The sequence below is a fragment of the Pinus tabuliformis genome, chromosome 2_2 (assembly GCF_031772625.1).
Source record: "Pinus tabuliformis cultivar Carrire ecotype Pingquan chromosome 2_2, CPIR1, whole genome shotgun sequence".
In the NCBI taxonomy this organism is placed as follows: Eukaryota; Viridiplantae; Streptophyta; class Pinopsida; order Pinales; family Pinaceae; genus Pinus; species Pinus tabuliformis.
Window position 1 is genome coordinate 472,302,770 of NC_142300.1, and position 13,020 is coordinate 472,315,789.

Sequence of the window (13,020 nt, forward strand, 5' to 3'; positions counted from 1 at the left end):
AATGATAGCAAATGAAGAAGAAACTTATCTTAATAGTTAATACAAGCACCAAATTGGACAATAATTTGCAATAATCTGTGTTTGAGTATGCAATGACAACTGGATGTATAAAGAAAAGAAAGTATACGAACATTAAATTGGACAAGAATTTGTAATAATCCGGGTTTGAAAGTATGCAATGACAACGGAAAGAAAGTATAAAGAACCGATGAAATTTTATTTCGCTGGAAGAGCACGGTCTAATTTGAAACGTGGCAGCTGTCGATTTCCTTACGATTTCTTTAGCATTCTAAAGGAAAAGTCAAAATACAGAGTATTAGAAACATGGTTGAAATTAATTAATATGATCCCGTGATAGTTAAGGATAGTTAAGGATTTTAATCTCAATGCAAATATTTGATAATAATCCGATGGCGGATGGCAACGACCAAACTTGATTAAGAGCTTTCTTCGTTACGGTTTTGCGTATATTGTGCATAGGAAATAATGAGGAGAAACCATTAGCATACAATGCCATTATTATTAAGGAACGAGGAGAACAGTGTTGACTCGCGTCAAGGTATGAGTTATTTTTGTTTTCCTGTCATATAAAATGCTGTTATAACGAAGGAATCAAGAAAACCAGCGGCGCCGTCATTGTGTAACCGGGGAGGAAAGAGACCTTTCAAATACGCACGTTACTCAGGTGTCATTCTTCGACCGTGTCCTCCACTGCGGTACACGTCGACTACGAAAAGTGTGTCTTCATCTTTCTAGAGCTCAGCGCCTAACTTCACCGAGTTTAGCCTTTTCTGACAACTTCTAACTTCACCAACTTTGACCTTTTTGTTACGGCTTTAACGACTTGAACGTAGACTTATCACCAAACTGAACGGAGTTCAACTGGCAATTTACATGTATAAATACTTTGATCTCACTACTCTCACACATATGTTTGGTTTTTTTTTTTAATCAAACTTCTGTGGAGCTGCACGTTGAAATAGAAACAGTGCAGCTTGCTAAGTTTATTAAAAGTATATATATTCAATGGAAAGGTTTAATCAACATTTGTGGGCATGCCCATTTGCGACTAGGTTGTTTCGAATAGTCATATGCCTAACATGGCTGACTGCTATGGCCTCTGCGAAGCTACACAAACATATATTCGTTGTATGTCTTCTCATCTTTCAATATTCCCATTTAAAATGTATGTTAGAGTTTGCTTGAAAAAAGGTGTTATAATGAGCTGGGAGATGTTGCTTCCTTGGAATTTCAAGTCTTTCCTTTAATCCATTGGGTGTTAGAGAAAATATATATTTATAAACGAAAAATAAATCTATGGATTTAGATGAAGCATCCTGGGTGCATTAGCTTTTTTAACATATTTTTTTTTATGGACAGACGCATAGAAATAATAGCAAAGCACTGTCTATTAAGATAGAATAAACATTAACGTGCAATTCCTAGTTTCTGGTATTCTGAGCACTCTGTGCACTTCATATATTGTCTGTCACTAACATGGATGTATCATATCATAAATTCTTCTGTATGAATTGCGGTAATTTCCTCCGCTCATTGACTATGTATGAGTAATACTCAGGTATCTGATCAACTCATCACTTAATAATGTAATGATGTTTGTGGCTGGTTAATCGCAAAATTCAGCTTCGATCTACACCTGTGAAAAGGCTATGTGGGACACACAATATCATCACTGTGAACGGACAGTTCCCGGGTCCAACGCTGCATGTTAGAAACGGAGACAAACTTAAAATCAAAGTGCCCAACCAGGCGCAATATAACGCTACCATTCACTGGTACGTCACGTCTCTAACCCACCGAGTAGTACTGCATCATATTGATGTTAATGCATTTTTAAGTCTTGTTAAACGGCAGAGCATCGTGTATGTCTGGTTTTGCATGTTAAAAGGAATAAATTGTTTATGCTCGTATTTACAGGCACGGAGTGCGCCAATTTCGCACAGGGTGGTCAGATGGACCTGAATTTATAACACAATGCCCCATTCGCCCAGGGCGAAGTTACATGTGGGAGATTTTTCTGGCAAAATCTCAAAAACATAGAAAATAAACTCCACAGAGGCAATGCTCTGTTTCTACTTCCACATGATCTTTTGTGCACAGGGAAGTTTTTTTTTTTTTTTTTTAAATTTACTGAGGAACAGAGTATTTCACCACCATAAAAACATTTCTATTCATTAAAATATATGCCTGATACATATTCATCCTCTTTGGTGAGAGGGATTCACCACAAAAAAAACATTCAACCATTAAAAACGAACTCTGTCTCCTCCTGAGTATTTACACTGCTGGTGTGTAAAAACCCATTTACATTTACTGCTGTAAAACTAATTTACTCATACTGGTGTAAAAAAAAATTTACATATGAAGCTCAAAAACATTATATGTCTGCTTCACTCCCCGCACTGTTGTGCATTTCCTTTTGCAAAAATCAACAAAGTTTACCTCATGGAAAATACATGCGTTCCACCCTCTGTCTTCATGCACTGCTGTGGAAAACTATATTTCTTCAGAAAAGTCAACACCCTCTGTCTTCATGCACTGCTGTGCAAAACTATATTTCTTCAGAAAAGTCAACACTTACTATTCGCTTCAGCCACACACCTTTTGTTTCTTTGTTGCAACAAAAATTACAGAGCACGTTTTTTTTTACATGGCTCGTAATATATAAGAAACTTAAAAAAAACAAAACATATGTTTCAAAACATACAACGAAAATAATTAAATGCTTTACGTGCCCTATATAAAAAAAACTTAACTATTCACCTAATCTAATGACACTGCATTAATGAAAGGTATGGTCAACCAAGCTTTTATTTTACTCCACGCAATCCTTGATTTGATGCGGGCCCGTATGCAGCTTCAGGCGATCGACGACGGAGAGCGCGGGAGCAGATCGGACGGCGGAGATCAATTTCGGAAGCCAATTTTGGGTTGAACTTTACCTCCCGAAATATTACGTTGGCTGACGTATGGGGAGAGCCACGCGTCAACTCGAAATTTTATCGGGCCCTTGTGTACGGAAACCACTCCATACCAAAGAGTAGTCCAATATGCCTCAAGTGGGTTTGTGGTTTTGCTGCGGTGGTTTTGGGGAGCGCAGTTGAAATTAGATTTCAACACTCCCCTTTAATTTCAACTGCTAGGCATTCGGTCATACCCAAACACTTCCTCAAAAATTCAAAGCTTTTTTGATCCAAAGGCTTTGTCAAGATGTCTGCTATCTGTTCTTGAGTCATGCAATGTTCTAAGACAATTTCTCTATTGTTCACCAATTCTCTGATGTAGTGAAACCTTGTATCAATGTGTTTCGTTCTGTTATGAAACACTGAATTCTTTGACAATGCAATAGCTGAGCTATTGTCACAAAAAATCGTTGTCGCTTTTGCCTGCTCTTGGCCTAAGCTTCTCAACATTCTTCTCATCCACACTGCTTGACATGCTGCTGCTGTAGCTGCCACATATTCAGCCTCTGCTGTAGACAATGCTACAATGGACTGCTTCTTAAAAGCCCATGAAATGGCTCCTGAACCCATATGAAAAACATAACTGGAAGTGCTTTTCCGATCATCTACACTTCCAGCCCAATCACTATTAGTGTATCCAATTAAATTTGAATGTTCTGAGACAGTATATAAAATGCCAAACATTTTGGTACCTTTGACATACCTCAAAATTCTTTTTGCTGCCTGCCAATGTGCCTCCTTTGGCCTCTCCATAAATCTGGAAATTAAACTAACAGCATACATAATGTCAGGCCTAGTAGCTGTTAAATACATAAGGCTGCCAACAATACTTTTGTACAAACTAGGATCAAAATCCTTGCTGCTGTCCTCTCTGCTGAGTTTTAATCCCATTACTGTAGGAGTGATCGCTGCTTTGCATTCTTGCATGTTAAATCTACTCAATACTTGATTTACATATCTAGCTTGTGAGATAAAAATTCCTTTTTCATTTTGATCTACTTCTATGCCTAAGAAGTATCTCAACAAACCCATATCAGTCATTTCAAATTCTTCCTTCATGACTGATTTAAAATTCTCAATGCACTGATCATCATTACCTGTGAAAATAACATCATCAACATATAAGACAACAATCAAAATTTTACCATCTTTTTCTTTGATGTAGACGGTGGGTTCTCCTTCACACTTGTCGAATTCATTATCCAATAGATATGAATCTATCCTGATGTACCATGCTCTTGGCGCTTGCTTCAGCCCATAAAGAGCCTTCTTCAATTTGCACACTTTGTGCTCTTCACCTTTCTTCTCATAGCCGAGAGGCTGTTCAATGTAAACCTCTTCCTTTAACACTCCATTTAGGAATGCTGACTTCACGTCCATTTGGTAGACTTTCCATTTGTTTTGTGCTGCTATGGACAGCACTGCTCTCACGGTTTCCATTCTTGCAACCAGTGCGAAAGTCTCCTCATAATCTCTCCCATACTGCTGCTTGTACCCCTTGACAACCAGCCTTGCCTTGTGCCTTTCTATCTTGCCTTCAGCATTGCTCTTAGTCTTGTAAACCCATTTCACTCCAATGACTTCTTTACCTTTTGGTAGCTCAACCAAATCCCATGTTTTGTTCCTCTCTATGGCATTCATCTCCTCCTCCATAGCTTCTATCCATTTCCTATCTTTAATTGCATCCTCGAAATGAATAGGATCATCAACATGACAATACAAGGCAAATAAGGAATTCATTCCTTCATCATAAATATCACTTAGATTTCTAAATTTCTTACCTCTTTCATTTGGTGTGGAAGTGCTTGAAGACGCACTTGAATTTCCTCCTTGTGGTGTGCTTGGAGAAGCACTCTCGTTTATCCTCAATGGTGTCCCTTGCTATCCTTGTGTTGGCGCTGCTGTTTGGGGATGTATTTCAGCCACCTCCTCATCATCTTCATCATGAGACAAACAGTTTTTAACATTCACTGTTTTCTCTATGCTTCCATCCCAAGCTTCCTCTTCAATGAATTAAACATCTCTGCTGACGAAAAACTTCTTGGTAGATGGGATATACAACCTGTAGGCCTTGGATTCCTCACTATATCCAATGAAAAGACATTTCTCCCCTTTGTTGTCCAACTTCCTCCTTAGCTGATCTGGAATGTGTGCATAGGCCACACATCCAAAAACTCTCATGTGGGTGACTCCTTGCTTTCTCCCACTCCATGCCTCTTCCGGCACTTTGTTCAACACTGCTTTTGTAGGACACCTATTCAAAATATACAATGCACAATTTACAGCTTCAGCCCAATAATCATTTGGCAAATGCTTTGCCTTCAGCATGCTCCTCGCCATATCCATGATGGTCCTGTTCTTCCTTTCAGCAACTCCATTTTGCTGCGGAGTGTACCTTGCTGTAAACTGTTTATGAATTCCATTTTCTCTGCAAAATCGTAGGAATTCCTTGGAAATATACTCACCTCCTCTATCAGTTCTCAAAACTTTTATATGTAGCCCCCTTTGGTTCTCCACAAGTGCTTTGAAATTTCGGAATTTTTCAAACACTTCACTTTTGTTTTTAAGAAAATATACCCAAGTTTTTCTTGTAAAGTCATCAATGAATGTTAGAAAATATTGGCTTCCTGCTAATGATGGAGCTTGCATTGGTCCACATAAATCTGAGTGGATGATCTCTAAGGGTGCCTTTGCCCTTATGCTTTTACCTGATGGAAAACTTTCTCTATGTTGTTTCCCCAATATGTAGCCTTCACAAAGGCTGTCCGGTTTCTCTATCAATGGTAGTCCTCTTACCATTCCTTTCCTACTCAACAAATTTAGACCTCCAAAATTTAGATGACCAAATCTCAAGTGCCACAGCCAATTCTCATCTTTTGGCACGCTTTGGAAAGCCTCTTGGGTAACTGCTGCAATTACATTTTTGTTTTTCAAATCTGCCCTGATCCGGAGAGGGAACATCCTGTTCCTTGTCATCTTTACTTCAGCAATGCATCGTTTGCTGGGTGCTATATCCATGATGGTGCATACATCATTTTTAAATAAAACATTGTACCCCTTATGGACAAGCTGTCCAATACTCAAGAGGTTACATCTCATTCCAGGGACATAGTAGACATCTGCTATGGTTTTCTTTTCTCCTTGCTTTGTAAATATTTTTACCTCTCCTTTTCCCATAACAGAGATTTTACTATCAGTACCAAGTGTAACTTCTGATTTCACATTTTTATCTAGGGCAGAAAAGAAGGCTATGTTTCCTGTCATATGGTTGCTGCAACCTGAGTCTAAAAACCATATGTCTTCACTGTTTGTTTCAGCCATGTTACAAGCTAAAAGCACATTATTTTGGCTGATGTTTTCTCTAGTGACATTTGCATTTTGTCTATTACTCATATCATGTTGTTTCTTCCTACATTCACTGGCATAATGCCCATATTTTTTTACAATAATAGCATTGGACATTGGATTTTTCATACCTTTGTCCTTGAGCATGATGTGGTCCTCCTTGTTGGCTGCTACCTTGGCCTTGGTTCTGATTCGGATTGTTGCCTCTTCCTTGTGCATTTGCTGGGCTGTTCCTTCCACCTCTGTTCTGACTTCTGCCTCTTCCTCTTTTGTTTCCTCTGCCTTGACCTCTTCCTCTTCCAAAAGACATCTGGGTCTTGAAGGCTTGCTCTAAAGATGAGTTTTCATTCCTACTCAATCTCTGCTCATGTGTTATCAGTGATGCATGTAATTCATCAACTGAAAATTTTGAGAGATCCTTTGTCTCTTCAATGGTGGTGACAATCGCATCAAACTTTGAGGGTAAGATCCTCAATATTTTCTCCACAATCCTCCTATCTTCAAGGGTTTCTCCATGAGTCCTTATCTGTGTGACCAAACCAATTACATGTGTGAAGAATGAGTCAATGTTGTCTGACTCCTTCATGCACAAATTCTCAAAATCTTTCCTCAGCAATTGTAGTTTTGCTGTCTTCACTCTCTCCATGCCTTGATAGGCTGTCTTGAGGGTTTGCCATGCTTCATTGGATGTCTTAGCTGCTGCTAACCTTGGAAACACACTTCCATGCACTGCTTGATACAAGAAGAAAAGGGCTTTTGAATCCTTCTTCTTGCAGCTCTTTAATAGATCCTTCTCTCCTTGAGTTAATGCATTAAACTCATTTTCATCTGCTGGTTGTTCAAAACCTTCCTCAACTATTTCCCATAAGTCTTGGGAAGCAAACAAGGCTTTCATTGTTTTTGCCCAATAGTCATAGTTCTTACCATCAAATAATGGGAGCTGCATACCCATGCTATTACTGGTGCTTGTGCTAGCCATTCTTGCAGCCTCAGCTATGCTTCAATTTCTTGACTGTGTATTTTAAAACAACTGACTGCTTCTTCAGCAACACATAAAAAAACTTTGTGAAATACCTGAGTATTTTCTTGACTGAGCCTTCACTCTACTTGAGAAGTTTTATTGCTGCAAAAAACTCCTCCCTTCAGCTTCTTGAACACCTTCAAAGAGCCTAAGCCTGCTCTGATACCACTGTTGGGGATTTTTCTGAGAAAATCCCAAAAACACAGAAAATAAACTCCACAGAGGCAATGCTCTGTTTCTACCTCCACAGGATCTTTTGTGCACAGGGAAGTTTTTTTTTTTTTTTTTTTTTAAATTTACTGAGGAACAGAGTATTTCACCACCATAAAAACATTTCTATTCATTAAAATATATGCCTGATACATATTCATCCTCTTTGCTGAGAGGGATTCACCACAAAAAAAAACATTCAACCATCAAAAACGAACTCTGTCTCCTCCTGAGTATTTACACTGCTGGTGTGTAAAAACCCATTTACATTTACTGCTGTAAAACTAATTTACTCATACTGCTGTAAAAAAAAATTTACATATGAAGCTCAAAAACATTATATGTCTGCTTCACTCCCCGCACTGCTGTGCATTTCCTTTTGCAAAAATCAACAAAGTTCACCTCATGGAAAATACATGCGCTCCACCCTCTGTCTTCATGCACTGCTGTGCAAAACTATATTTCTTCAGAAAAGTCAACACATACTTTTCGCTTCAGCCACACACCTTTTGTTTCTTTGTTGCAACAAAAATTACAGAGCACGTTTTTTTTACATGGCTCGTAATATATAAGAAACTTAAAAAAAACAAAACATATATTTCAAAACATACAACGAACATAATTAAATGCTTTACGTGCCCTATATAAAAAAAACTTAACTATTCACCTAAGCTTATGACACTGCATTAATGAAAGGTATGGTCAACCAAGCTTTTATTTTACTCCACGCAATCCTTGATTTGATGCGGGCCCGTATGCAGCTTCAGGCGATCGACGGCGGAGAGCGCGGGAGCAGATCGGACGACGGAGATCAATTTCGGAAGCCAATTTTGGGTTGAACTTTACCTCCTGAAATATTACGTTGGCTGATGTATGGGGAGAGCCATGCGTCAACTCTAAATTTTATCGGGCCCTTGTGTACGGAAACCACTCCATACCAAAGAGCGGTCCGATATGCCTCAAGCGGGTTTGTGGTTTTGCTGCGGTGGTTTTGGGGAGCGTAGTTGAAATTAGATTTCAACATTACACATACAAATTCACCATCACTGGTCAGGAAGGAACTCTCTGGTGGCATGCGCACAGCTCTTGGCTTCTAGCTACTGTCTACGGAGCTTTGATCATCTTGCCTAGACTGGGAAGCACTTATCCCTTTAAATTTACAAGGCCACATCGCCAGATTCCCATTCTTCTAGGTATGCTATAGCTATTCAATTTGTTATGCTCCTTGGTTAGAAATATAATTGGGAGCTTGGTTTAAATTTAAATTCTAATGTGATTGAAATGTTTGACCCTGTTTGAATTCGCAGGAGAATGGTGGAATAGGAATCCTATTGATGTTGTGAATCAAGCAACCCGAACAGGAGCTGCCCCCAATGTTTCAGATGCATTTACTATAAATGGACAACCAGGCGACTTATACAAATGTTCTAGTTCAGGTACATGTCTTCCTACATTAACGCATATCAAATAGATTGAATCTGTTCAGCTGGCAAATGATCAATTTCAAATGATGGATACAGATACCTTCAGCGTCTCAGTAAAAGCTGGGGAAACTAATCTTCTGCGTGTCATTAATGCTGCTCTCAATAGTGACCTGTTCTTCTCGGTAGCTAACCACACAATGACCGTTGTTGTTGTGGATGCTTTGTATACAAAGCCTCTTAAGATGAATGATCTGATGCTCGGGCCCAGCCAGACAACAGACATACTTGTAACTGCCAATCAGGTTACAAGTAGATACTATATGGTTGCTCGAGCATATTCCAGCGGGCAAGGGGTTCCATTCGATAACACCACTACCACTGCCATTCTAGAATACGAGGGAAGCTCTAACAAATCAGCTCCAATCATGCCGAATCTTCCATTCTATAACGACACCCAGAGTGCCACTAGCTTCGCCAATGGTCTCAGAAGCTTGGCCTCACAAGATCACCCCATCTTCGTTCCTCAGAGGGTGAACGAGAATCTCTTCTACACCATAGGTTTAGGGTTGATCAAATGCCCGGGGCAGTCTTGTGGAGGTCCCAACGGATCAAGATTTGCAGCAAGTATGAATAACATATCATTTGTCCTGCCAACAACTTCGTCAATTCTTCAAGCTCAACATTTTGGAATGAAAGGAGTATTCTCCATAGACTTCCCCGATAACCCTTCTCTGCGATTTGATTATACCGCACAGAATATAAGCAGAGGTCTGTGGTCCCCTGTGAAAGGTACAAGAGTGAAAGTTCTTAATTATAACACAATGGTGCAAGTAATTCTTCAAGGAACAAATATATTTGCGGGTGAAAGCCATCCTATTCATCTCCATGGTTATGACTTCTACATAGTGGGAGCAGGATTTGGCAACTATAATCCACAAACCGATCCTCAGAAGTTCAACCTGGTGGATCCTCCTATGCGCAACACTGTAAACGTTCCAGTTAATGGCTGGTCTGCAATAAGATTCGTGGCTGACAATCCTGGTGAGCATTTATTTCACAACATTCCATTTTCCTTCTGTGTCGTCCCTTATTCTGAATTGGATGATACATTGTGCATAGTCATGGTAATTATGGTGATTACTTATTGCAGGTGCTTGGGTGATGCACTGCCACTTGGACGTGCACATAAAATGGGGGCTGGCCATGGTGTTTGTGGTTAACAATGGACCTGACGCTCTTTTGAGTCTCCAGTCACCTCCCAGAGATTTTCCGCGATGCTGAGGAAAACTGCCATCCATACCAATCGATAATAGAGATGAATCCCGATCTTTTATTGATCCCACTTCATGCTTTTTACCTTGTCATAAATTTTCTTCTTCCATTCTTATGTCCATTATTATCCCGATTGTTATGGCAAAGTTCCGGCCTATTGGGAAATTTGTAGTTACACGAGAGTAATGTAGGAAATCTGGTATTCGTGTGAACCGCTAGGAAATGAAAAATACCTTGGTCACGATCACAGCAATAGAAGACCCACGTACTTTTGAATCAATGCTATGGGTATATTATTTATGGTTCAGTAATGGAAGACTAACAAAATCACAGTTACCAATGTGATTGATAGATGCGGATAGGCGTATATGAAACATATAGAGTGATATTTTCCAATGTGGTTGATATAGGTAGATAGGATTATATCAATTATATTAATAATTATTATAGGTATTTAGGATTATTAATAAATATGGAGTCGTTTAATGAGGCGGAGGAATTACCCAGATGGTCAAAAAAATTTGTAGAGACAGTGTTTGAATCATGTTTTTGATAATGGAAATGGATTCAACACCATCAAAAGCGTCTAAGACACCTAAAAGTTTGAAGTTTAACAATTATAACTTGGATTTACAAATATCTTTGCCGGATTTTCTCTAAATATAATCAGAATTTCCATAACTTTCCGAACAATTCCTCCTACTAGTTAGACTACGGTTATAAATATTAACAACCAAATCATTTATATATATTATTATATAAATATTAATATATAGTAATTAATAATAAAAATAGCTCATAAAAATATATTATCATTATATTATTAAAATAATATAATAAGAAAAAATTATAAAAAAAATAATAACAATTATACTGTATAGTAATAATAATAATATCTGATTATAATATTATATTATTATTATTATATTATTATAATAATAATATAATCAATATTATTATAACATATTATTATAATAATAACAATAAAGAACAATTATTTATTATTTATGATAATCAATAACCAACAAATAATAGCAACTATATTCTTATATATTTATATATTTATGATTATTATATTAATACTATTATAATAACATAAACTCATAATAATATTAGTATTATTAATTATTATTATTATTATTCTTAGGCATTAGTATTCTTAATATTTATCTTAGGGTTTATATACATTGGGTTCATTATTATGAGTATTTAGGATTATTAATAACTATATAAATATTATTAAACATATTTAAAATTATTAATAACTATATAAATTACTCTATAAAATTATTGATAACTATATAAATATTAATAACAAGATTATATATATATATATATATATATATATATTATATTAATATTATAATAATAATATAAATTCCTAATATATATTAATTAATAATAAGAATAGCTCATAATAATATTAGATTATCATTATAAATTATAAATTATATAAGAATATAAAATTATAAAAAATAGTAACAATTATATTCTATTATTATTATAATAATAAGAATCATAATATCTAATTATAATATTATATTATTATAATAATATACCAATATAATTATTATTATTATAATAATATAATTAATATTATAATAATATATTATTAAAATAATAATAATAAAAACTAATTATTTATGATAATTAATAACTATACAAATAATAGCATCTATATTCGTGTGAATCGCAAGGAAATGAAAAATACCTTCTCATGATCGCAGCAATAGAAAACCTACGTACTTTTGAATCAATGTTATTGGTATATTTTTTATGATTCAGTAACGTAAGATTAATGCGTGGAGCCAAATTGATTCGTTCAAATAATTTGTCGGCCGCTTATAAAAGGTGACGATTAGGGCACGCTTAAAAGTTAGCTATAAAAATCATAATGATCCTATCATTATAATTTTAAAACTAAATCGTCTTTACTTTTAATTTTATATAATAAATATTTCTTTTAATTATAAATAAAATTAAGTAAATTAATTTATTTTTAAATAATTTCACCATTAGTATAGAATTTATTATTATTTATAAAAAAATTATTTATTTATTATTATTTTTAAATTTAAATTATTAATTAATTATTTAAAAAAATTCAAACATTGCGCTCTAATACTCATATAATAGTATACACTTAAAAAAAAATTTAAATTTTTTTTTATACGACCAAACAATATTACACTGCTACACCAAAGGCATTTTTGAGACATTTTTTTAAGACAAAAGAAATCTTTTGTCTCGAAAACTCATTTTTTATTTTAGTTATTTTACATTAAAAATTAATATCAATTGATTTGTCTTAAATATAGACCTTAAGACAAAAATAGGTTGAGACAAAAATATTTTAAGACAAAACTTTATATTTAAGACAAAAATAGTTAAAGACAAAAATATTTTAAGACAAAAGTAGTTTGAGACAAAAATATTTTAAGACAAAACTTCATATTTAAGACAAAAATAATTTAAGACGAAAATATTTTGAGACAAAAGTAGTTTGAGACAAAAATTTAAAGGCAAAACCTTATATTTAAGACAAAAATAGTTTAAGACAAACAATTTAAGACAAAATTATTTTAAGACAAAACTTTATATTTAAAACAAAAGCATTTTGAGACAAAAATATTTTATGACAAAACTTTATATTTAATACAATGGCCACTTTAAATCGAACCTATGTTTAATACGATATTTCACTTCGAATGAAAATGGAGGGCAGCGCTGAGTTTCAGGGTGATCTGTGCGCGCGTTCTGAACT

The 13,020-nt window shown here is 35.6% G+C and overlaps 1 protein-coding gene across 1 annotated transcript; it reads left to right on the forward strand.

The window, feature by feature from the left end:
- Nucleotides 1-1,026: 1,026 nt before the first annotated feature.
- Nucleotides 1,027-10,265, forward strand: LOC149193375 (laccase-12-like). Its single transcript, XM_089406616.1, has 7 exons — nt 1,027-1,149; nt 1,645-1,796; nt 1,939-2,023; nt 8,588-8,753; nt 8,868-8,996; nt 9,081-10,025; nt 10,135-10,265. The coding sequence occupies exons 1-7, from the start codon at nt 1,027-1,029 to the stop codon at nt 10,263-10,265; spliced, it is 1,731 nt and encodes a 576-aa protein (XP_089262742.1).
- The last annotated feature ends 2,755 nt before the right edge of the window (nt 10,266-13,020 follow it).

Excerpts from the sequence above, each read along its gene's own strand:
- LOC149193375 (XM_089406616.1), top strand. The coding sequence starts at position 1,027 with ATGGAAAGGTTTAATCAACATTTGTGGGCATGCCCATTTGCGACTAGG. Across the intron at positions 8,754-8,867 it reads CCAGATTCCCATTCTTCTAG|GAGAATGGTGGAATAGGAAT; the intron begins GTATGCTATAGC and ends TTGAATTCGCAG. Across the intron at positions 8,997-9,080 it reads ATACAAATGTTCTAGTTCAG|ATACCTTCAGCGTCTCAGTA; the intron begins GTACATGTCTTC and ends TGATGGATACAG.